This window comes from Passer montanus, unplaced genomic scaffold (genome assembly GCF_014805655.1).
Source record: "Passer montanus isolate IOZ18808 unplaced genomic scaffold, ASM1480565v1 scaffold46, whole genome shotgun sequence".
Lineage (NCBI taxonomy): Eukaryota > Metazoa > Chordata > Aves > Passeriformes > Passeridae > Passer > Passer montanus.
Window position 1 is genome coordinate 677,108 of NW_024369485.1, and position 25,546 is coordinate 702,653.

The 25,546-nt window shown below is 37.5% G+C and overlaps 1 protein-coding gene across 2 annotated transcripts in view; it reads right to left on the minus strand.

The window, feature by feature from the left end:
* The window catches only part of NBAS (NBAS subunit of NRZ tethering complex), a 161,691-nt gene extending 136,151 nt beyond the window's left edge, over positions 1-25,540 (minus strand). For both annotated transcript variants that reach the window (XM_039721603.1, XM_039721601.1), the window contains exons 1-15: positions 25,445-25,540; positions 21,016-21,070; positions 20,379-20,415; positions 18,654-18,731; positions 17,679-17,726; positions 16,543-16,586; positions 16,038-16,171; positions 15,234-15,367; positions 15,013-15,111; positions 10,502-10,640; positions 8,998-9,063; positions 5,352-5,480; positions 3,394-3,457; positions 1,942-2,135; positions 608-865 (exon numbers count right to left, since the gene is read on the minus strand). In XM_039721603.1, coding sequence (XP_039577537.1) covers positions 608-865; positions 1,942-2,135; positions 3,394-3,457; positions 5,352-5,480; positions 8,998-9,063; positions 10,502-10,640; positions 15,013-15,111; positions 15,234-15,367; positions 16,038-16,171; positions 16,543-16,586; positions 17,679-17,726; positions 18,654-18,731; positions 20,379-20,415; positions 21,016-21,070; positions 25,445-25,534 — 1,569 coding nt within the window. In that variant the 5' untranslated portion in view covers positions 25,535-25,540. The remainder of the gene's footprint in view (positions 1-607; positions 866-1,941; positions 2,136-3,393; positions 3,458-5,351; positions 5,481-8,997; positions 9,064-10,501; positions 10,641-15,012; positions 15,112-15,233; positions 15,368-16,037; positions 16,172-16,542; positions 16,587-17,678; positions 17,727-18,653; positions 18,732-20,378; positions 20,416-21,015; positions 21,071-25,444) is intronic.
* Positions 25,541-25,546: the final 6 nt, after the last annotated feature.

Below are 25,546 nucleotides of genomic sequence, written 5' to 3' on the forward strand. Positions count from 1 at the left end.
CCTTAAATAAAAGGAAGATGTTGTTTAGGTAGCATTGCATTCGTTATACATCATATTTAGTCTGACACCAGCACTCCCTGGGAACTGTAACAGTTACACAGTGGGCTGGTTTACCATCAGAACAACTGGAATGGCCTAGACAAAGCAGTCTGTCCAAGATCCCTAAAAACAGAGCAGTATTTGCTTGGTAAGAATGACTCAGAGGCCTAATCTGTACATATATTTGAAAAAACATGCAAAGACATTCACAGAAGACTGTGAATGTAAGTTAACCCACTCCCGGGCCAACAAGAAGTTAAACCGATTTCATTCAATCTATCTGCCAAGTCTTGCACTACATGCAAACACATGAGTACATGTCCAAATCTAACCAAGCCAATGATACACAGTGTCTCCCAGTGGAAACATCACATCATTTCAGTTATTATAATGCTAGCTTTAAAAAAGAATCCTTTTGATCAGGCGACACAGCACATTTTCAGTTAACACACTCTCAGAAATATGCGCCTAAATCCTTTTGTCAACATAGCAGGAATTAAAAGAAAAATAAAAAGCTCTCTCTAAATAAAGCTGATTAAAAGAGATTTGATTCTCTTTCCAGACTTACTTTTCTCTGGTACAGTTCCTCTGGAGTCGTGGATCTTAAGCTGACAAGGCGGAAATTCTTCGTAATAGTACGTGGTCGTTTCCGTGGAGGAGCAAATCGTTCCATTTCTGTTACAAAGTACAGGCCTTGCTTTAGGTAGCTGAAGTATCTGTCCTTAGCAGAAGTTTCCTCATCTGAGTCCGAGTCATCATCTCCCTCATCTTCATCACCAGGCCTGCTCTCCAAGCGCAGTCTTTTTGGAACTAGTTTCACCTCACACTGCAAGAAAACATGAACAAGAAGCATCCACCTAGTACACCTTAACTAGTTTAGTAAGAACTGAGTACATCTTCCACTTCAAATTTCAGAATCAACATCCTTCCTCCCTCTCTCCTTTAAACCCTTTCTCAGTTTGCTTAACCTGTTCCACAAACCCTGACTGCATCTGTCTCCTGGATGTGAGGTTTCATCCCTCACCTACCAAAGTGAAGGCTTCTTAGTAACCTGCCTTTCCACTACACCTCCTGCACCAGCCAAGACTGGGCAGAACAGTGGAGGCATCTTCCCACACTTTCTATAGTTTACTGCTGCATACAGGAGTGTTTTCAACTCTCAGCCATTCAAATCAAGGTTTTCTATTCAATACAATCTCAGACTACATCCTTAGGCTGTGGTATGCCACTCACTAGCTGTACACATTATTCCCAGAATAGTACAACTTTTCAAAAACATACCCACAAGCTTTGTACTGATTTTCTGATTTTAACGTTAAACTTTTGATTAAGATGTTTAAGACCTATTTCAATATAAGCTTTAGAAAAGCAAAATTTTCTGTTTTAAAAGAAAATTACTGGTTAACTTTTATTATATTCTACTCCCTTCTGGAATCCTACTAAAAATAAACAAAAGGAGTATCTCTTTCATGGCTCTGCCTTCACTGTGTTCCTCACATCTAATAAAAACTTGTTCGTTCTTTCTTTATGAGCCATGCATTTCAAAGTGGAAGAGGGATGGTTGCAGTGTGGTCTTCAGAACACCAACATAGAAGGCGAGGCTACTGTCAACACAAATTTTTTTCTGTTGCAAGTTTCCTCCCATTGAGACTCAACATGATAGGAGTTTTGCTTCTCTCTCCACAAGTTACTTATTGTTTTATCAAGTTTTTCTTAGAACAGTTAAGCTGCAGCAAGTTCAGAATCCCCCTGCAATGCCTATCTACAGATAACGAAGAAGACTCACTTTTCATATTAGCAGTAACATCTTCTATTTTAAACCCCCTATCTTAGGATCACATACGAAAAAGCAAACTGTTACACTGCAATCCAAAAGGATACCTGCTCGTGCATATTCCTTACCTCCAGACTTAGAAATCCTCCATCGTGAGCCGAAGTGACCTGAGGAGAACTCTCAAACCATTCACACGTCTTTCCCAGCAGGTTTCTTAATGTCTTGACTGATGACACAGTCAATGCACCAGAGCAGCGAGCAAGGATGACAGAATTATCTGCCCACCAATTTACATCTATCAATGGGTAATAGGATTCTTTATCTAAAATAAGAATGCACCATATAAAGAAAGATAATGTTAAACCTCAGGTAAGAACAGAGGAGACTGTCATTATGAAGAAATATGGTGTAATGTAACAGAGATTTACTGTTATATTTGCAACCTTGGTTCACTAAGTCTGTATTTTATATCAGTTATCTTTTACTAAACCATTTTTGTATTAAATAAAGCTGTAAACAAAAAAAAAAGTCCCAATTACAAATATAATGCATATAAATTATGTGGAAAAAAATCACAGTAAACTGATTTACTTGCATGAAAACTACAAGATTTTTCATCTACGGTAAAGATCTACTTCATTACCTATCAGGCCATCCTCCATATGACAAAAAACCTAACAATAATGAAAATCAGAAAAGGTTACACTGCTTTTGAGGACAAGTAAACAGATCAACATATTCCAAGAGGAGGTTAGGAATATTAAACCAAAAAACCAAATAAACAAGAAAGTCTCTAGGACTGAGGATGGAAGCTGTGGCACTTCCAGTCACTGTCTTGAATACAGCAACTGGGTGTTGGGATAAAATGTTCATCAGAGAGTGGGCTCATTTTGCTCCCCACATATCACTTCCCACTCCTCTGATGAAAACAACCTTTCCCCAAACAGCACTAAGACACAGGTCAGATTATTCCTTTTTAATAGTGCTTCACCAGCAGCCTACCTATGAAGGTCAGATGAATTAACCCGAAGAGAGAATCTCCAAGGAAAATATTAGAAAGCAGGAATTTTTTAATAATATAGATGTGTATAAGCAGCAGCAAATGGGTCATGGAATAGCTATGGATCTCTGCACTCTTGGAACAGCCATGCAATAACCAGGTGCTAAATGGCTGCTCAGATTGGCCTGAGCTTTCTGAAAATAATAGAGTGTGATGAGGTAAATCCAGTTAGAGGAAATTGCTCTAGAATTGTTTTTAGAATTTTAAACTGGTATCTTTAAATTACAGTAGCTTTCAAGATTTATTAGACATTTACAGGAAGAAAAAATGAAATCCTGTGCTAACTGAAATACCAACTTTTTTATGGCTATAAAAGAGAATCTGAAAGACTCTAAAAGAGAATCTGAAAAAAAAAAAAACTATTGTGACACTAATTTAGCTCTACCATGCTACAAATTCAAATCATGCTATTTTGGCAGCCTGACTGAGATTTAATTCAGCTACTTCAGTCCTCATGTATTTGCATTACTATTTTTAACTGCACAGTGACATAAAATAATGATCTAACTGTAATGCATACCTTTTATTTTCTTTCTTTTTTCAGTAGAGAGTCTCCAGTCTGGGTTAAGCTCATCATAGCCAGGCTAAAGAAAAAAAAAAGAAAACTTACAAGCAAGTTCATCTTTGTAACACAGAATCCGTTTATTTACTCTGTAGCTGACCACACATTTTTAAACTAAAATAAATTCAAACTCAGTAATTCTCGATAAATTCAAACTCTTCTCAAGCATAAACGTACAACTGTTGCAGTACCATTGTACTTTTCTACAATTAAAAGAAAAAAATAAAAAAAACAAAACCACAAGTCATGGCCTGACCAGCTTTAAAAAGCAATCATACCCTAAAGATTTCTGAAATAAAGGCTCTCCAAGCAATCAAAAGCCAAGTGTTTGCTTTTCATGTCTATACATAGGACTGCAGGCATATAAAATAATCTCCAAAAGAGTCTGTGTAGTGGCCCTGTGTGACAGTCTACCACAGTTCCCTAAGTATTTTCCCCAGCTATTTTCAGAATTATAAAGCCCCTTTCAAGCCTAGTGCAAGAAGAGCAGCAGCATTACTAACTGATGCACTGCAAGGTTTAGAATTACGTTGCAGTGCTGTTATTTTAAATGGGATTTAGCAGTGACAGAAATCCTGCCCCCAAGTACAACTCAGTGGAAGTACAGGAAGCTGAAATAACTGAAGCGCCTTTGGATAAAGCAGAAGGTGTTTTTCAGACTTGATTTTTCAGTAGAAAAAGGAGAGTCTACTAATTAAAAGTAAACATGAGGCCACTCTAAGGTAATTTCACACATATTATGAAAATACACATTATACTTGGACACCAGTTTCACCTATAAAAAAAATTGTGAGAACAGTCAAGCATTAAATATTCCTTTATATCACCCTCACTCAATTATGAAGTCCTAAATGCTCCTTCAGAATACATATTCATTATTGCTAAAAACAAAGAAAAAATACAACTTACTGTAAGCATCCTTAAGCAAAATTTGTCTGAAGTGTATATTAAAAACAGAGATAAACAGATATGCATATATAGACACAACACTTAACCCAACACTAGAACAGAAATTCTTTGAGTGTTTTTTTGTTTGTTTTGCTTGCTATTTAAAAATGCTTTCCTAAATAAGCTTGAAATCACATTTCCATCCCATTTGTTTACCCTGCTTGGAACAGATATTGGTTTATGTCTCATAGGTTTATAACATAACATACAGCACTCCAAGTGAAAAGCCTTTCTTTATCTATTACTCAAGAAATTAATGGGAGGAAAATAAGAACACTTCACATACTAGTGTGCATCATTGCAGACTTTTTACTTTTCAGAATCCATTTCCTCATTAATATAAAGGTGGGTTTTTTTTCTTTGAAAACTAATTAGCTTTAAATTCCCAGTGTTTAAATTCACACAAGTCACTAAAAGTTTGCCAGTGTCTGAGCAATTCCTAATGTATGTGCCCCTACTTCATTTTGCAAACAATTCCTGCAAAAATCATTGGACTTAACAGTACATTGATTAAGAAAATATTCTACAGCGTCATCTGGAACCAGGTATGGTAAATTTTGAGGGAGGAATAGAATACACTAAGACATCCAGAATTTGGTTTCAACCAGTGAAACAAATTCAACCACATTAGCCTCCATTTCTGTTCTATTAACTTCATTTCAGTCTAATGGCATTATAGTCTAATTCTAACAGTGCTACCAACTTGGTACCAAAATGCCTCATGAAAAATTCATTGCAATATAATTGGTTCTTTCTTTTTCTTCATTTTTCAAGTTCAGTTTATGGGCATAACATAGAAAGATTATAATAAATGTAAGTATAGGGCTCTTGAAAAACATGGAGCTGACTGGGAAGCTAGTATGTAGTTAACACACAGTTACCCCAACTCCTCTCATCTCCTATAAAAACTCAATTTCAGAGGAGTAAGATATATAATTCAAGTTTCTAAACATACACATTCTTCTTACCTGAGCAGTTTGGTCCCATTCTCCTTGTTGTCTCAGAGATGGAATAGACCAGATTGTCAGTTTTCCTGAGAAATGAATAGCTGCCAAAAGAGCTCCATCAGGAGAAAGATTCATCTTGAAAACTCCATCCTGCCAAACATGATATCCAAGCAAATAAACAAACAAACATAATAAAAATATACACCAAGGAATACAAAAAAAAAAAAAAATCCTCCACATATATACTCATTTTCTATTTTAGGAAAACAAAAAATTGTACAATCTTCCACTCTGAAAAGTTAACATGCCTTAAATTAAAATCATACAAAAAACCCCTTATTCTAAAAGAAACAGGTAATAGATCAGTTCTGAAATGGAAGAATAAAAACAACCAGCATAAAGGAGCATGAACAAATCTTTAGGAACATAAACTTCTGTATCACATTGTTATAGGGCAAATAAAACCTGGAAGTGCAGCATTCCTAAGAGAACACCCTGCCAGCAATGCAGAGCTGCTTGGAGGGAAAACTGAAAACTGCAGGTTGTTCTCTGCACAGAAAGAACATTCAGCAGCCTCAGATTTCTATCCTGACTCTCTGGTCCCCATTGCTCCTTAACAATCTTCAAGGAAGACTATAACCAAACAACAGCTTAGTACAGCTCTTCCTCCCTGGGAGCAAACTTACAGGTGGGCATTATTACAAATCAAATTCTTAAATTAAAGGAAAACGAAAAAAAGGGATACAAGAAATACAGACATTAAGAGAACTTGGAGGAGCACACTGTTCATTTCAGGACACTGAATCAGAGCCCAAGAACCTCTTCAGTGACAACAGATCAAGTAGTAACACAGCAAATATCAGATAAAATCCATATAGATAAAATAATTCAACATTTGTACATTAACTTCTTTAAGGCTACAAAAGTTCTCCTGGATTAAGTTTTTCATCAGCTCTGGACACCTTAAGAGGCATAATATATTTCTAACAAAATACCTTCTTAAGGATTCACAAAATCTAGCACATTTACAACTGGATCTGTACACTATTTCCACAAAACACTCTAAATACACACTTAAAGTCAAATGTAGTGACACTAGCAGTGAATGAAAATTCTGCAAATATGTTTTACATTTATTCACCCCTCTCCCCACAAAATTCTAGGTTTTCAGAAAGATCATTTCTTAGTGTCTCATTTTCCATGAAAGACAGCAGGATACAGATTCCCAAAAACTACATTATTCACAAAATTCCATTTAGTTAGCTCACTTTAAAAAACCTTTTCTTAAAGATTCACAGTTAAATTTTTCCAAGTATGCAGCCAATATATTTTTTTAGGCCAGCACTTGCCCTCTTAGGAAATACCCCAACATAAATGAAGCACAGAAAAGTTAGTTGGCGTCCATCAATTAAGAAGTTTAAATAGCATTCCTACAGAATGTTACTGGTAGATATTATTGGAAGATAAAAAAGTATTTTTTTCAGGTCAGCGCGTTTGTTGGGACTTGGGAGTTTTTTTACTATTATTTTTATTTTATTTCTTAGCCTTTTTAAAGTTCTAGGTATGACACAGAAGCAATGACAATCAAGAAATGTTTACTGTTGTACAGTGGTTTGCAGCTGTTGAGAGCACTCCTTAAATCCATGCCTAAAATGTGTTCGTAATTGAAAAGCAGAGCATTAAGGGTTTTTTAAAAACCCATTAAGAATTATTTATATTAGAAAAAATTCATATTCTCTGACTACATTCTTAGGCAACTGCAGTACTGCACTTTAAAGCATAATTTGCCCAGGAATTGTACATGCCTTCTAATGGCACTTCTCTCTTTACAAGTCAATTTGCCTGCACAACGGACAAAGAACAAAAGACTGTTTAAGGACCCAGAAACATAGAGGTAAAATATATCACCTGTTCAGATAACTGATCAGTGGTATGCATCACAGATCTCGAAAGGAGGTAAATGTTTACTCAGCAGCCAGTAATAATTCTCTGGCTGTGAGATTTAGATATTGGGTGGCCACTAACACACTCAAATTTATCACCCAAGCCCTGTTATCTATAAAAATTAATCAGTCCTTTGCCAAAGCAGGCAATGCTACCCCCATAAACAGCTCATCAGCTTAAGGGAACAGCAAAAGAAGATGTTGAGAAACTCAGCAGGCTGGCACTTCACATTTTTTAAGTGTCATTTAACAACACTAAGAATCAAATCCCAGTATAGCCAGTTTTATACAAGCCCTCTAGCTGCTGTGTCCATCATATTTTAAATATTATATTAATTTCACACTAGGTATAAAAACTATATACTTAAGCCATAATCTCTGGAATTGGATCAAAACATTCAAGGATAAATAAGTTTCCATATTTCTTCATTAATTTAGTACTGACAAGTGCAATGAAGTTGAAGTTTAGTACAGCTACATGCAATACAAGCTTTTCAGCTAAAAAAGCTTAAGTCAGCTTTATCTTTAGCATTTTTAGGGAAGGAAATAAAATCTCTCCCTGTTCCACCCTTGAGAAAGATTCAGAAAGATTTGTTTTCCCTTTCCAATTAAGCAGGCAACTTCTTCTTTTAACCAGCCACCTATAACATCCCAAAAATCTATTAAGGTCATTTCCAACTCAGAAAGCCATTTTTCCTCTCAGGAGGACACAGAACGAAGGTGGTAGACAGATTCTTTACTGTTCTTTCCTTGTAAAGCAAAAAAAGGGAAAACAATATTTTTACAAGAAGGGAAAGGGGGATAGAAAAAGGAATCAAACCAAGGCTCCACATGATGAATAGACAAGAGGTAAGAAAAGGAAGTGCTGTACTGCATGGGAAGTTCCTAAGGCATGTAGAAGAAAGCCATGAATGAGCACCATGTACAACACCTTAGAAATACAGAATGCACACACCTACACCTCAGCACAACATTCAAGGTTTAACACTCATTCATGGCAGAGGAGAACACAAGGTCCATCCCCAGAGTTTGTCAAGAATAAGTTGGTTCTGATCAGAAGTTTCATTTGGTTCACATGGATCCTGGGAGTAGAAGTCTGACCCATAATAAACTTCTGAAGCTACTTAGCAAAATGTTTCCAGAGTATCTCAGATGGTTAAAATAAAGTCCTTGTGTCTGTCCTATTGCCATAAATGATTAGTTTGAATCCACCCATTTTTTCTTCCCCACATGATGAAAATTGAGGGCTGAGATATTTTTGTTATTTTCTAGTGGGATACGTATAGTGCAGAAGGCCGAGTTTTGTTTCTACTTTTTATTTCTTGGGCATATACTTGAGAAACATCATCACAATCTACTTTCTTCTTGTAGAATATATAACACATCTAACATGGTCTGACTATCACATTCATTAACAAATAATTAGGTGGCTTCTTATACCTTCTTTTTAGAATCAGGTTTACATTTAATATTGAACTCTACATCTCTAAACCTGTTCCTGAAACCCAGTGATTCAAGCTTCAGCAAATGAACTGGATTTTTAAGGAAGTCAAATAAGTAGCAAGCAACTCCATTGAATGCTAAAGCTTTTTGATTAATTTAATAGAATGTTAATTCCTAAGTTGCATAAATTAAAACCTATTTGCAGTCAGTCTCTCAGGTAGTAATTAATGGACAATTGTAGTAGTAAAATACATTTCTGGGGTAGACCTAGATCTTAATACCTGTTCTGTTCCTCGTCTGTTGTAAAATCTTAAATTCATAATCCTTAATAATCCTCTTCTCTGTGCCTGTAAGAACAGAAACAAATCATACAATGAAAAACAATCTCATACACTGTTTTATGCGCAAAAAAGTAAGTCATATTTAAAATACTAAAATAACTTTGCAAGACCCTTTAGAGGTTCTGCAGAAAGACCTTGACAAATTAGAGAGATGGGCAATCACCAACCATATGAAGTTTAACAAGGCCAAGTGCCAGATCGTGTATCTGGGGCAACCCTGGCTGTGTGCAGGCTGGGGAATCAGAGCCTGGAGAGCAGTGCCCCAGAAAGGGACTCGTGGGTCCTGGTCAAGAGTGAGTTGAAGGAGTCAGCAGGGCTACAATATATGACAGAGGTTAAGTCATCAGAGTGCCCAAAGAAGGCCACAAGGATGGTGAAGGGCCTTGAGGAGAAGCCATGTGAGGAGTGGCTGAGGTGTCATGGTCTGTTCAGCCTGGAGGAGACTGAGGGCAGACCTCACTGCAGTCACAGCTTCTTGTGAGGGGAAGAGGAGGGGCAGACACTGATCTCTGCTCTGTGGTGACAGTGACAGGACCTCAGGGAATGGCCTGAAGTTGCATCAGGGCAGGTTTAGGGTGGATATCAGCAAAAGGTTCTTCACCCAAAGGGTGGCTGGGCACTGAACAGGCTCCCCAGAGAAGTGGTCACAGCACCAGCCTGTGTTTGGACAAGCTCTTGGGCACATGATATGACTCAGAGTATCCTGTGCAGAGCCAAGAGTTGGACTTGATGATCTCTGTGTGTCTCTTCCAACTCAGCTTATTCTGTGATGCTCCTATCTTTAAACTTCCATAAGATTGCCTACTTTAAAACAATGCAAGCATAATAAAATCCAGTTTGTATAATTCTGTCAATTTCAGTAGGTAGACATGTCACAGAAAAGCACTCCTCATTTGCAATTAAATTAACAACTCACCTGCAATACTAAGCAATACCTATAAAAGAGTAAACACTGGAATTTTCCCTGGAATATTGTAAATTTATTTCAGTATAACCAAGCTGTTACCAAATCATACATATACTTCTACTAGAAGCAAAAGAAATCAAGAGCCAGAATTAAACTGAAATATTTATTTCAGGTGTGCTGCCTTTTCTCCTGAAGTAATAGAAGAATAAACTGTAACTTTTTTCCAACAAAGACAGGTAATGTATCTCAATGAACAACTAAGAGGAAAAAATATTGTAGCTTGGAAATTTACAGACTCCTTTCTTCTTGTTTTGGGTTTTAAAACCACAAGTGATAATTAAAAACTTCAAGTTCATATCATACTACAGAAAAAAAACCAAACCAGACAGATGCAGTGGAGAAAAAGACAACTGTTTAGACAGATGTATCATAACTTAGAAAATAGCAAAACATCACATTAAATCATCTTGCGTAAAGAGATACTTATTGAGCTTCCAGTGACAATATTCATCCAGTAAAATGAGAAGACAAACTTACTGTTCTAACATCATCTTCATAACTAGTGACCTGTTTGTAATGGGGAGAGCCTGACAGAATTCTCCAAGCAGATATTCCACAACCAGCTGCTTTAGACACTCCATCTTCATCTGTTTCACAGCCTCCTACAAGGAGAAGTCTGTAAAATATGTAAAGATGCATTATGATTTCATATACTGCCACATATTTTTTTAATTTTCCTAAGTCTAGAGCAGTTTGCTTAGAGTAACAAAAGGCTAAATATACCAAGACACTTAACAGTCCCAATAAACTTTGTCTGTGAATACCCTGAAATCTAAAAAAACTTCAGTATCATTCAAGTAACATTGTTGTTTGTAGCATGTATACCTATTTATTCTCATCCCTAGCTTTCCAGGTAAGTCATAATTCCCAACATCTAGAATAAAATAAATCTGGCCACAAGTCTGAGTTTCCCTCACTCTCAAAAATGATAAAAAATTACTGCTTAAGCATATAACAAGTTCTGATCATTCTGTTTAAGCATCAAATTCCCATTTATTCAGATGTGGTATGAAAGCTGACTCTCTTTCACTGAAGAACTGAACACATTAAGGCTTGTCAATTCTGTTTTCTAAAGCCACTGTACCAATTATACATGTGCATGTAATACTTTCATTACACACCACAGGTGGCATTTTAAAACCCTTTATGTAAGTCTTATAATTACTTCTGATCACCACTAAACTGTATCACAGTATTCGCCCTTGAAGCCCTTTCACTTTATTAACAAGCACTTCTATATTAAACTGATGACTACTTTGATGAAAACTTTTGAGAATAGGTGTCTGTTTGGAAGCATCATTGTAATGAATCACCCATCAAAAGGTTAAGTATCTACAATAAAAGGCACAACTGCAGGAGCCCAAAGCTCCTCCCTAGGAATGGTGCATTATAATCCCTTCCCCAAAGCCACACCATTCCCAAAGTGCTCTGGCCCCCGCCCCGTTAGCAGCTGCCACTCGCACAACACAGCTCTGGCTACCAGGGATGCCAAAACTACACCTGCAAAAGCCAAAAAAAAGAATAAAGGGAAAAAAATTCCTTCCACATTTAGTAATTTTTAAGACATCAGTAAAGCTGATGTCAAGTCTCCTGCTAAATCACAAACATACAGCAGGATGGTTTTATACCATGGATGAATGACAGAATCACATCATCAGGCTGGAAAAGAACCTCTGAGATCATCAAGCCTAACCTATGACCAAACACTGTCATGTCAATTAGACCAGCTCAAGGCATGGTGACTCCACCACTTCCCTGGGCAGTCCATTCCAGTATCTAATCACCCTTAATGTGAAGAAATTCCTCCTGATGTCCAATCTGAAATCACCCTGGAACAGCTTAAGCCTCATCTTCTTCAATATCTTCCTGGCTCCTTGGGAGAGGAGGTTGACCCCCACCTGGCTACAACCACCTTTCACATAGTTGTAGAAAGCGACAAGATCTCTCTTGAAAGTGATGCTTAAAGTTCTCAAGAGTTTTGGTTATTCTGTGGTGTAAGAATAGCCTACAGCAGTAAAACAGAAGTCACTTTCACCAAAAACTGCATCAGGAGACATGAAGATGACAAAGACTACTTTGTTTTCTTACACGTGTTCCACACACAACACAGCCAACACGCAGCAGTTTCCAGACTTCATTTCTAGATCCTTAAATACCTGCACTTCTGGGACCATCTCAGGACTCCTGAGACCATCAGAGGATTCCTGGAAAGCCTTTGAGGAACTTCACAATGTTTGTCATTGACAAGAAGAGCTAATTAGCATGCTTTAGAAGCTTTTAGCAAGGTCTGCCAGCTGTTCTTAATCAAAGGGTGACTTAAGCTTTTATTCCAGATAGACACATGATTAGCAGTGGTCAGGAATCCTTTCAACAAAACCTGGAAAAAGACCTATGTAAATGCCAGGCCTCGAGTGCAGCATTTCGCAGAAAAAGATGGCCAGAACCTGTCTTTGTGTATGATCTAAAAAATCACAGAGATGTGCTGCCAGGCTCAGTCTCCAGCATCCTCTGGAGCAGCTCCCCAGCACCTCAGAGGCCTTGACACAGACCATGTTCCTAAGGGAGGACAGAGATGTGCAGGTCTTGGACTTGCAGTGACATGGCTCCAAGCAACCTCCTCTAGCTGACCCTGAGGTGAAGGGGAATGGATTAGATGATCTCCAAGGGCACCTCCAGTCTCAAAAACTGGCTGCTCTTGCAATACCTTATTTGTACCCCACTCCACAGGTTTATACAAAGTTGAAGATAACCAGTGTAACACCCGTCTCAAGAACAAGCTCAGCTGAGTTATCCAAGAAAAACTTAATATGCCCTTCTTTACTTAGTAATTTTGGTACAAAAATTTTAAATAAATCTGAAGCTTCAATGATGATTGGGGGCTTCTGATGAAGGGCTTCATCACAAGCCCTTCATTGCAAACTTTATGCTTTAACATCAAACATTTTCTGCAGCAATTGCAGATAGCCCAGAAATTATACATTCAGCTCCAGATTAAGACACCAAAACAAGCAGCTGTTGAACCTTGGATTTGAATTTATAAAGAGCTCACACTGAAGCAGACACTTAAGTTTTGTCAACTAAAATGCACCATAAACTCCATCCTAGATGAAAGCAGGATCACGTGAGGACACCGACATTAGGTATCTAAATGAAGGTATATAATACTTTTCAGAACCAGCAAAAGTCATTATTGGATTTTTTTCCCAAAGCTATAGCTTCAAGTTTTCCTACAGATTCAGAAACATTCCCTATTGACATATTCTCTTTGCAACTATCCTACATCTAGTCGAAAAAATTAAGTAAATTAAGTTCTTAACCGCTATTTTATTGCACTGTAATGGGTCATGAGCAAATACTCAGTAATACAGTAATGCAGTAACTCAAGCCTTACAAGCAATGAAGAGAGATCAGCATAACTTCACCACCTGAGATTAAGTGAAACGCAAGAAAGCACAACATGATGAAGTTGAACTTGTGTTAAATGATCAAACACATTATTGAAAATTAAAACTTCGAGGTGTATCAACAACTTTCTTTAATGCACAACTTTGAAGTATTTGTATTCAAGCCCTTCTAAGTTTTTTTGGGATAAGAAGAAAATTTCAGCAAGAGGCTCTATCCACAAATTTGGAATTTTCCAATGTCAAATTTACAAGCTTTCTACCAGAGACTAAATTCAAAAACAGAAAAGACTTGCATCCATCAGGGGCAAAACACTGGTTGTTTTCCATCCATTCCACCCAATTGTCCATTCTTTCAAGTGTCAATTTTTCAACTTTACTAGGTCACGCAATAGGTTGCACACAGCAGGAACTACTACAACCATTAACCCTGGTCTGATGAAAGGAAACAATGGGTTGATTCTGCTGTCTGCTCATGTAGTGCTACCACAGATCCATAACCCACAACTATTACCTCAAAAACTGTAAATTTAGTATATTGAGTATTAATTATGTGAATTCACTAAATATTAATTAGGTGGAAAGAAAAAGCCATATACAAAATTAATCTCTCAAAATAATAAGCTAGAAGAACATTACATCTCATTAATAATAATTTGTTTTCCTAAGGGAGATATGACAGCTCACTTAATACTGAAGAATGAGAAGAAGTTTTTTTCAACAGTGAGTTTTTTCTGGTATTTTATATCCAAGCCTAATTTCCATTTAAAACAATACAGTCATATAACACTGCACTGAAAGACTCAATCCTAGCAGATCTAATAGAAGAAAAATATCTAGAATAAAGTTTAGTTCCTACAACTGAAGAGAAATAGAATTGCTGAGTTTATCGTGGTACATTGCAAATTGATACTAAAAAAGTAGACCCATTTTTGGCATAAGTAATAGGTTAACCAGGACCTATTCCAGTTACATTGGGTTCAAGAGCATGCAGGCAGGCAGTCCACATTTCAAGTCCAGTTTCTCTATTCAACAGGTTACTAATAGAGAAAACACATCATAAGACAACACCAAATACCCGAGCCTGGCAGTTCCACTCAGAACACTAAGGAAAATGGGCTTGCCAATAAGTCCAGCAATGAATTCCAGACAGAAAAATAAAACAAAACCAAACAAACAAAACCAAAAAACCACAACACAAGCAAACAAAAAAAAACCACCAAAACAAAAAGAAGGAAAAAAAACCAACTAAATTTATCCTTCGATTTTACCCATCTTTCATCACATTCAGAAACCTCTTTTGAAGCTATTCCTGACATTCTAAAAAGTGCATGTTGCTTATGCAAGGTACTCAAACAGAAAAGGACATAACCTTACTAATGAAATAATGAAAGTCAAGTGAGAAGAACTAAGGTTCCTTTTTCATAGTAGAAAGAGACATGACTTGTTATTACTGATGCCCTAAATACCAATTTTAGCAAGAACAGATTTTCCTCCCCCTCCCTACCCAATACACTTCAGTGCTAATTTTGCCACTTTTTGTTCATCATTTACATACCAATGTCAGGTAGTAAACAGAATGCTTACCTGTGACCAGGATGATAAATGACAGTTGTTATCCCATGGGCATAGTGGCTGCCAAAGCTGAAACTATGACTTTCTTGAAAGCTTTGATTTGTTCCAACACTAAGTATGCCAGGGGAAAAAAAAATATATGCGTTACTTCAGATTTATTTCCTTTAAAGAGTAGAAAGAATTCCTTTGAAGTTCACTGTGCCATCTCAAACCAAGCCAAAATTTATGCTTACCTGACAAGGTAACTTCTCAGTTCTCCACGGTAATTAACAACAAGGAGTTCAGCTGACCACTGGGCACTTGCTTTGTATTCTAGAAAGATCAATCCAGCAATAGCGTAACTCAGATCACCTGGAAAACTTGCTGTCTTTACCCAAAAATGAGGGCAGACATTGGGAGAGAAAGGGGATTTTTTTAGAAGTGTCTTTATTACTGAAAGAACTAGAAAGTTAAATTAACTATCTTGTATTTTAAAAAATAATGTTTCAGTTAAAACTAAATACATTTTATCTTGATTATAAAGAAATTGTATTATTACAAAGTTTGCAAATATACTGAGGAAATACACTTGAGCCACTTTCACAAACCAGTTCAATACACCCTTTGAAATAGAAAATATATTTTGTGGGGCCTGTCAACAGCAATTATCTAATATCGTACGAAGCAAAGTACTCTGGCAGAAACATTTCTTGGTTTACAATTTGACTCTGCATACAAAGTGCAGATTTATTATCTATTACTACAAATTGTAGTAGTTCCATACTTCCACTGTCTGATGCACCCACAGATGTACCACAATTCAAGACAGATGTAAACCACAAACTTTTATGCTGTTGTAAGGGCAACCCATGACTTTTGTTGATCATATGGTGGATGTATCATAGTAGAACTTTTTACGGTCCATTTCTGTGTGGTATTCATAGTACAAGCATTTATAGCAAACCAAGCCATGGTTTAAAAAAGATCAAAATGTAGAAATTATCCACGATCCTTAAAAAAAGTTCTACCATATTCACATTTAACAAGAGAGCACATACCGGTGAAATGACCAAAAGCTCACTACCCATCAGGTCAAACACTCTGACTGTTCCACTGCTTTCAGCATAAGCAAGTAATGTACAATCATGACTCCACGCCACTCTCCTCCACTGAGGGTTAGGATCCTTTGGCACTATGAAAAAATAATAGAATTACTAATAAAAGCAAAAAATAAATATAATCCCTTAAACAGAACAAAAAAGTCAATTGCATCAAAAAAATACTGGGGGCCTACCAGCATTACAAGCTTATCTCAGAGGAGGGTAAAGAAAGAAAAACCACATATGTCTCCCAGAGCCATTAATTCTATCATTTCATTTCAAATTCAGGTTTCATATATTCATCGTAGAAAAAAGCGGCAAAGAGAGGGTAATGGAGCTAGTCACAAAGCAAAACTATTAAGAGATTCTTTCCAATGATTTAAGAAGTTAAAGTAAACCAACACCAGCATTTAGCAATCTATGAATAACAGTGACGACACTAATAATGAAGAGGTTGACATACCTTGACATTTTCCAACTATGGATACAAAGTCATCTTTTGCAGACCTGCAGAAGAAAGACTCATATGAATTTAGATACAAAAAACCCCACTATTCAATTTTCTGTAACAGAACACTAGAAAAATATTCCAAAAGCACAATTCAAAGGCCCGCATGCCTCTAAGTACTTGTTAGTACTTCAAAAAAGCAGATAGTAACTTTCACCCCCTAGGCAGCTACAGTAACTAACTATATTTTAGAGACCCTCCAACTGCATAAATACCAACATCCCTCATTTATCTGTAATGCTGTACAAAATAGGACAGCATCATTTCAGTGCTCCATATAACTTTAGGGGGAAAAAAAAAAAACTAGTCAGTATTCTCTAGGTTACAATTTTAGAAACAATGCAAGAATATAGTTACATTAATACACTTGAAACACAAGATTTATTTTATAGTCTTTAAGCTGACGTTTATGGTGCTCACACCGCTTTTGATTGAACAATTTTCATACACTTGCTTCTTTTACATATAAATGGAAGGTCTGACCTTCTAGCAAATGGATTTTTGTGAAGCAAGTAAACACACTCAATCAAGATCTGTTCTACAGCTAAATGTGCTCTTGAACTGGCAAAGGAGAGCTTGTTCTTAAGAGAGCACAAGAAAAGGGAAAGCATCAGTCTTTATAGCAACCCACACCACTTGTAAAATAAGGTGAAGTATTATACATGCCAGCTACTCCACAGAGAAGAATACTAGGTACTTGCTCCTTGCCCCATTTATTAGGGGAGAATTTCTAAAGGGTGCAGAAAGGCAAAGGTTAGAAAGACCTTGATTTGTGATGAGTATTTTTGAGGATCTTGATGGCTTTTCTTTCACATCTTGCAAACAGAGAGATACAGATATATACTTATATCAACACATCTATTATAATTGGGGGGTGTTTTATGTTGGGTTTGGGATTTTTTTTCAATTGGGGATGGCTGAGAACTAAAAAGAAACAGAAAGCTCCTGCTTTTATGATCATTCCATGGATAAATTTCACAATATACAACACTGCAAAACAAAAAAAGAAATCTGTAAGAGCATTGCTAGCAAATAACCAGAAACACTTTCTCAGAACTCCAGAGCTGACATAACAGATAATGCCAAGTTACCTGATTTCTACACATTGGTCTTGAACAACTGCCAACAATTTACCGTTGCTGAAAGAAAAAACAGATGTGAAAGTTCATTTAAAGTCCACTCCTTACAGAATGTGCATAAGAGTACTAGGTGCTTTTCTCTATGGTTAGATATAAATTGCCTCATTTAAAAATTTTAAAAAGAACTTAAAAAGGGAAATATCAATTTTTATTAAAAATAAAATACCCATGCTAAGATATTCCTTTCATTTCAGAGAAATCTATCTGCCACTCCTTTCCAGCAGAACTAAAAAAACAGCACAATGTCTAAAATCCCACTGCATAGGAGGTGAGAGTCTGATGTTGTTGAAAGATAAAGTAACACATAGTTGTGTACATTCCTGTTGTAAAATTATCTGGTATAAACAACTATCATAATTCACTAAGTTATGTGTCTTTGCATACAACATAAACTATAACTTTCCCTACTACTTTCATGTAACCATGTCACTGAACCTTTTTCTGTGCTTACTTTTAAAAGCCAGTGATCTCACTGATGTTGCTAAAATTCCTGCAGAACAGTTGGTTCTAGCCCTGGACCTCTGTTTATGCAATAGCAGACATGTCTTGAGGGTATGCATTCACTTTCCACAAATAGAAATCAGTTATTTTAAAATCATATATCCTGCCAACTTATAAGTCTTTAATCAACCAAATTCAGGACTTGAATTTGAAAATGACTGCAGTGCAAGCCACTTTGCCCCAAAAGCTAGACAGACGTTCAGCCCTGAGTGAGAGGGGCACTAACTGAAGGGAAGCAGGTAGAAGTCCCGAGGCAGCACTCAGAGGCCACCTGTGAGAGCCTCAGGTATTTCTCTTGACCAGAAAGAATAGCACACCTTTAGCACAACATCAGCACAGTATGGCTGAGTGGGGAAGGTGAGGGAGCAGAGGAAGCATTAATACATTCAGTCTTGTCAGAAATGGCAAAGCATGGGAGCTGGTTACCTTGCAAGTACGAGGTGCCAGTTGATCTGCTTACTAACCAGACGAACCAGTCCAGCGGGCAGAGAAAACTTTGCAGGGCTGAAATACCAAAATACCATCAGGCTCAATCAGAACACACAGAGAACCAATGCAGCACCTGAGATACACACACCAGACAACTCAGCTTCAAGGCAACCATCAATTACCTGAGAGGGTTTGCAACGGAACATGAATCAACACTGCACCCTGCCAACGACAAAGGCTAACAACAGTCTTGTTTTTACTAACAGAAGAAAATGCACAGTAAGGAAACTGATCACTTCTTTATCACTCTTTACACACTGGTCACCAGCCAGTTTTGGTACACCCACTGAAAGAACACCAGCAAACAGGAGGGGCACCAAGATGATCAGGGGACTGGAGTACTTGCCCTACAATGAATCAGATGCTGGGGGAATTTTACTTGTTTAGCCTGAAGAAGGGAAGGGTTCAGGATGACAAAACAGCAGCATTCTCACTGATACCCAGGAGACTACCAGGAAGATGGGAGCAACAGAGGTGCATGGCTGGAACACAAGAAACTATGATCAACTCTTTGGAGGACTTGGAAGTGCTGGGGTAACAGCTGGATGCAATGACTGTAAAGGTCCTTTCCAAACTAAATGTCTCAGTAATTTCAAAAGCAGAGACGTTCCAAGATGACATTAAGAAGAGATTTTTTTCACCATGAAGACAGTCAGGCATTTGAACAGGCTGAGACTCGCTGGCTTCTCAATCCTTTAACCTTTCCAAGACCTAGCTGGACAGAGCCCCAAGGAGCCCAGTCAGAATTCAGTGTTCTCCTACTTTTAGTGGGACTTTAAACTAGAAGCCTCCCAAGCTCCCTCCAAAACTCTTTTCTCAAATACATGAAAACAGCAACTAGAATAAAAGCTAATTTCAAGCTTTTATAATTTAACTATGACTACTGGAGGGAGGGAAGAAAAGTAAGTGAATTCTATCTACAACTGAATTCTTACAACTAGACTCACATGACAGTATGTTGCCCATAAACATCACCCCCTCATGAGAAAAGGGCTGGGGGGAGTAGGTGCACAAAAATAAAGGAGAACAGCAGCAATAGGGAAAACAACATTACCTGCCAAATTCAAGTTTATCCTTTAAAATGGGAAACTGTTATCTTCAAACCTGCTGAGTCACATAATGACTGAGCTGAAATTTTCCAGAAACGTTGTACTTGCCCCAATAAATTTCTGGGACCATTTCACAACTTTTTGAATCAAAACTTAAATTTATAAATAGCATGAGTGCTGCTCAAATAGTTACAAGCTTTTCATATAAGCTTGAATTGTCAAGGAAAAAAATTTCAAATTTATTATTCCAAAGGAAGCAAACCCTTAATGCCATATCTGTCACTGAGGCTTAAGGAAAAAACCTCACAACAGCTTCCTTTGCAGTATCTCAGCTGGGAGTGGAAAGGACAAATACATGTTTGGAGAAACCTGTTCCAACTGCAATCTTACTTTAGCTTCTGATAAAAGCACTAAGTCAAACTAGCACACACAGTCTTCTTCTACTCAGACTTCAGCTGCAACTCAGTTTATGAAAAGTGGCTATTCTAAGCATTCCTTGGACAATATTCTAAACAAGTGTTCCGTTTTATTCCCATTAGGAATTACTTTCCATCAAATCAAAAAGCTATAAAAATATTATCAAGTATTTTTGCAGTATTCTTGTAAAACCTACCTGTACCAGATGTACCGAAGCAAAAACAATGCAGGACCTATAATGGAAAGAAGTAAAAATTACATCTCTAGTAGTCTTAAAACCTACTGCACAGGTAATTCGCATTAAAGAAAAAGGTATTGAGGGAAAAATCCTTTATACTTGGCCAACAAACTCTTATGTTAGAATAAATGCAAATGGCAAATAAAAAACAAACTAAACAAACAAACAAAAAAACCAATCCACTGCATATTTTTTCACTGCCATTTAACACTTGGTTTATGCAATGTAATATCATCAGAATCTAAAAGCTCCTCATAGAACTAACTAGCAGACAACCCAGTGCAAGAGATGTTAAGAAAGGGGAAGAAAAAATAGTTTGCAAAATACAGTTTGCAAAACACAGAGCTTGTTAATTTCTAAGACTTATGGTTCATGAGTTTGTCCCAACAAACCAATGGAGACAAGAATGCTCACAAAATTGACATAAAAATAACAAAGCCATGTTCACGATCAGAAAACATCTTCCCGAAAACACATGCTGTACTCTACTTCCATTACGTCCATCATTAGGCACTCTAAAGGGCAGAAATTGTAAAATTTACAAGTAATCCACACAGTCTTAGAAGTAATGAATGTAGGAACAAGTAATATTTACCTGCAATTGCTCTAGTGATGATGAATGATGCACCATGTGTTCTGTTGCCTCTTGGCTGCAATTACAATAATAATCATCAGACAGCATGTCACACATTTTAACTTAAATACAATACTCACACATACATTCACTGATTAAGTTTAAGCTGGCTCCTAGCCTTCAAGTCCTTTATGTACTTTCTATTACTCACCACTTCATATAATGTCTACTTTAACTGCATAACTAAAACAGGCTACAATGCCAAATAATTTAAATGCCAAGATGCAATAAACAAAATGTGCTACAGATTGTCTATTGATCCAGCTTGGCCTCAATCTTTGGGTAGTAACAAAAGACATTGCCTTCTGATTATGTTCTCCTGTAAGCTATTAGAAATCATTCTTTTTATGCCAAATAAATGCCACAATGATCTGTAATGCCTAGCAGTCAAAGTACTCGGTGTACAATATATTATGCTAATATCTAAGTGCTAAGCTACCTAAAGATTGCTCATGAGAGTTTCAGAAACATCAAGAAAAACAAACTATTTCTGAAAAAAGCCCCCTTTTTACATCAATTTGTACTATGCAATGTGGCCACTCAGATAACCACCTATACTCCATAGCATCTCACACAGCCTTTCCATCTGCCCTGATCTACTTTAGGCAGAGGGAGCAATTGCAGTCACTACACAAATGAAAGCACTCTCCAAACACAGAAAAAAAAGGAATACAAAACAACACAGGATATATATCCTTATCTACAAGAGGAGATAAAATTATTTGTCAGTAAGAAGCAGAAAAAAGATACAAAACTGAGAAGAGAACAAGGATAACCAATAAGGAAGGATCCACAAACAAATCCTGAAAATAAGCAATCATGCTTATACCTTTCTAATGAGAATATTAGAGCACCACAAACTGAGCATTAGAGTAGGCAATGACTGAATTTTCTCTTCCATTCAATATAAAATACACAGACCAAATTTCTCATTAACTGAAATATTCAGATCTCGCCAAGTTACAAAGCAGTAAACACTGAAAGACATACAAATTTATCAACATTTTGCAGTATGTCTATGCTTAAAAAATAATATTTGGGCTCCCAAATTTAAATTATTAAAGATTAGTTTTCCAAGCAAAGTTTGCAATCCATAAACAGTCTTTCAAATAACCAGGCTGTCATCTCACAGCATGTAAGAAGCAAACACAGCTGTACTAATAGATAACATTCCACATTCAGGTTGATCAGCCAGGAAATAACAAGGCATTACACTAAAATAAGTGAGACCATAAATTACTTCTTACAGCTATTCTAGTACCTCAGGGAGAGCTGCAATTTCCTAGGGACCTTAAAAGCAGAGCTGGTTAAAAGTTTTTGGATTATGAAGAAGTTCCCAGTAAAAAACATTTCCTAAAACTGCTTACATCTCTTTAGAATTTTTTTTAATATTTTAAGTGTCTGCTCCTGAGCCTAAACTACAGGCTGCTATTCCAGACATCTTCAACATTTCACAAAACTGATTTACTGTCATATCTTGAATACCTGAATTTTACTTTTTATACTATATTCTTATCATTTCAGCTACAGCAATGGTTACCAGATATGCTGTAGCTCTTTTTTAATTCATTCCTTCTTGGGAAAACAACTTCAACTTCTCCTTCCCTACAGCATTCCAGAAATAAAACCTAAGTAACTTTCTTGCTGACAAGACACCCACTTAGTTTTGGATTTTTTTGCATACCCTGCAAGCTTACTGGGGGGACAGCAGCTGGTGGGTCTTGGGGAAATCTCAAAACACTAGACTGTAATGGAAAAAAAACCCCACAAGACCAGGAGATACATTTTGGAAAATAAATTGAAGAAGAGAGTTCAATCTCCTATATTTCCATAAATCATTTCACAAGTCCTCTCTTGCAAACTTGCCCACAGCCACTGCCTCATTCACTATTTTCATGGATCTACTAGTCAGTAATTCCTTTTATTCTCATATATTTCAGTGCTCTCAAACACTGAATTATATACAATGGCATCACTATCCTGAACACATTCTGCTTGATTTCCACACCACTCTCTTCCCTGGTGTAGTCAATTCCTTGTGTGTTTCCTTCACAAATAACTGCTATAACCCCCATGCCCTTCCTCTTCTTCTCCCAAAAAAACTCTTACCGGAACATTCAGTACAGGTGAATGACAATACTGACAAAATTAAAATTAAAGCAAATTTGGGCATTCAACCTGAGAGACCCATGCCAGTTTCATCAATGCCTTGAATTTAACATGATTTTACATGTTCATCACAAGACTCATCTTCCAGTAATTAGAGCTGTAAATTCTAGTACTCTGCAATTAAAAATTAATCATCCCAAATGAAATAATAGAAAAACAAAGTCAGTCAAGATCTGTAAAAGTTTAAGGTCTCGCTTTGTAGCCTAAATTACTGCATAAGAAGACAACTAATTTCATTTCCCAGCGCAGCATTCAACTTTCTTTCCCTTTCAACCATTCCTTACCTCACCTATTCCAAAATATTCAATTCTACAAGAAAGTAGGGCATGACTTTTTTCCAAAGAGTGCGAAAAAAACAGGATTAAAAGAGACAGATGTTCCAAAGGGAGTCACCTAACAACACTCAGTCAACTTGGGATAATGACCTAAGTAGTATCACTGTTAAGACACCTTAAGACAAAAACTGACTCATACTGACAAAATAATCTGTTTGCCTATGTTGTCAGTATAAAACCAATTTCCCACTAGAATGGTAAAAAGACTAGCAGAAGTGTCCTTGAGTACAGACAGTTTCCAAGAAGAATGTAAATCTAAGTAAACTATACAGCATAGCATTTTCAAACCTTCCAATTTCTGCTATTGAAAACAAGCATTTTCTTTAAAATAAATAGGCAAGAAATACCAAGTTTAAAATAACCAGCACCATCTGCTTAAGCTGACAAGCAGAATTCAACGATGCTTAGAAATCCTGACTACCAGGGCAGATAAGGACCCTAAAACTGGTTACACAGTCACTTTAAATTGGCATCCCCACATGCTGCCATGCAGGGAGGTGACACCTCACTGACACACCATTCACAGCCCCCTCGGTACCTACAGGGGTATTAAAGGGACCACTTAGCAAAAGGAGATGAGACAACATGGTTGCTTCTCAGACTAATCACTTCTTTAATCAACTTACCATGCAACCCCAGGAACACCAATGGCAGCAGAAAAGGCACCTGTCAGAAATGTGCCCCCTTAACTCGGCTGTAGAAGAACCACAGCCTTGTGTCATCATACCCAAGTCCTCCTCATGGTTTGCAACAAGATAATTGTTTCCATATGCTACTGAAAACAAAGACTATTTACCATTTCTCGAAACGCAGTTGAATTAAAATAGGTGAAACTATCGACTCATCTGCACAAATAATCTATTAGGTTAATAAATGGTAATACTGCAATCGTGTTTTCCAAACACCCATACCTGTTGCTGCAACTGAGGATTTACAGATCAAGAGCAACAGCAACAAAAAAAATCTTTCTGATAAATGGAAACCTATTTTTTTGAGCATGGCTCTACTAATTTTTAACAAGCACATTCTCCCACTCGGAATCTTTTTACATATTTTCTATTCAGTTTTTCTCATTAGGCATAAAACTTTGTACAAATGCTTCTATTACCAACTTTCAAGAGGAAATGCATTAAAAACGTCAGTGGACCTAAAAGCCACTACAAGAAAGAAATAAATCCACATTGCTTGCATCCTCTATAGCCAAGTCAGACAAGCAGACATAGATACAGCAAACTCAGCACATTGCAGAGGAAAACATGAAAAAGGTAAGATGAAAGAGCTTCTCAGCCCTTCTGGTGGCCTGGGAAGAAGAACAGCTAGAAATAACTAAAAACCTGCAGTACCAGAACAGTGTTTTCTGATTTCCTAAGCACTAGCTTAAGAAACTGGACATGAAGTGAAACATTTTTCCCTTCTACCCTACTCCTGTAAATACAGACACAACTGTATTGACAAAGGGGTCCAGAGAGAGAATCAATTTTTCCTCATACAAGGTTAACTCAACGAAGATCCTATTTTCACTAGCACAGACTCCACAGCTCTCTGTACAGCAGTTTCTAGTCATGAGACCTGGGTTTCATTCAGCAAACCTTCGCTTGTGCCAGCTCAACAGTAAAACCCCATACAGATTGCTCAACAAGCAAGAAACACTTCAGGGCATCCCAGGCGGCACAAGCCACGGTGGGAATTAAGTGACACGAAAGCACAAGGGGACAATGGTGGCACGAACACCCCGCGTGCCCGCCAGGAACACCGCGGGCATCCCGCTGCTCCTCCCCGGCGGCACCGGCGCATCCCCGCGGCCCCCGGGGCGCCGCCGCGTCCCCGCCCGCGCCAACGTGGCCGGTCCCCTCCCCCGCCCGCGGCCGTGCCGCGGCCACACGCACCTGCACCTCCGTCTCGGGAGGCCACTCGGTGTTGACCAGCAGGTCGTACAGGATGTTCTCCTCCCCGTCCTCCGCCTGCTCGCCGGCCATGCCGCGCTCCCG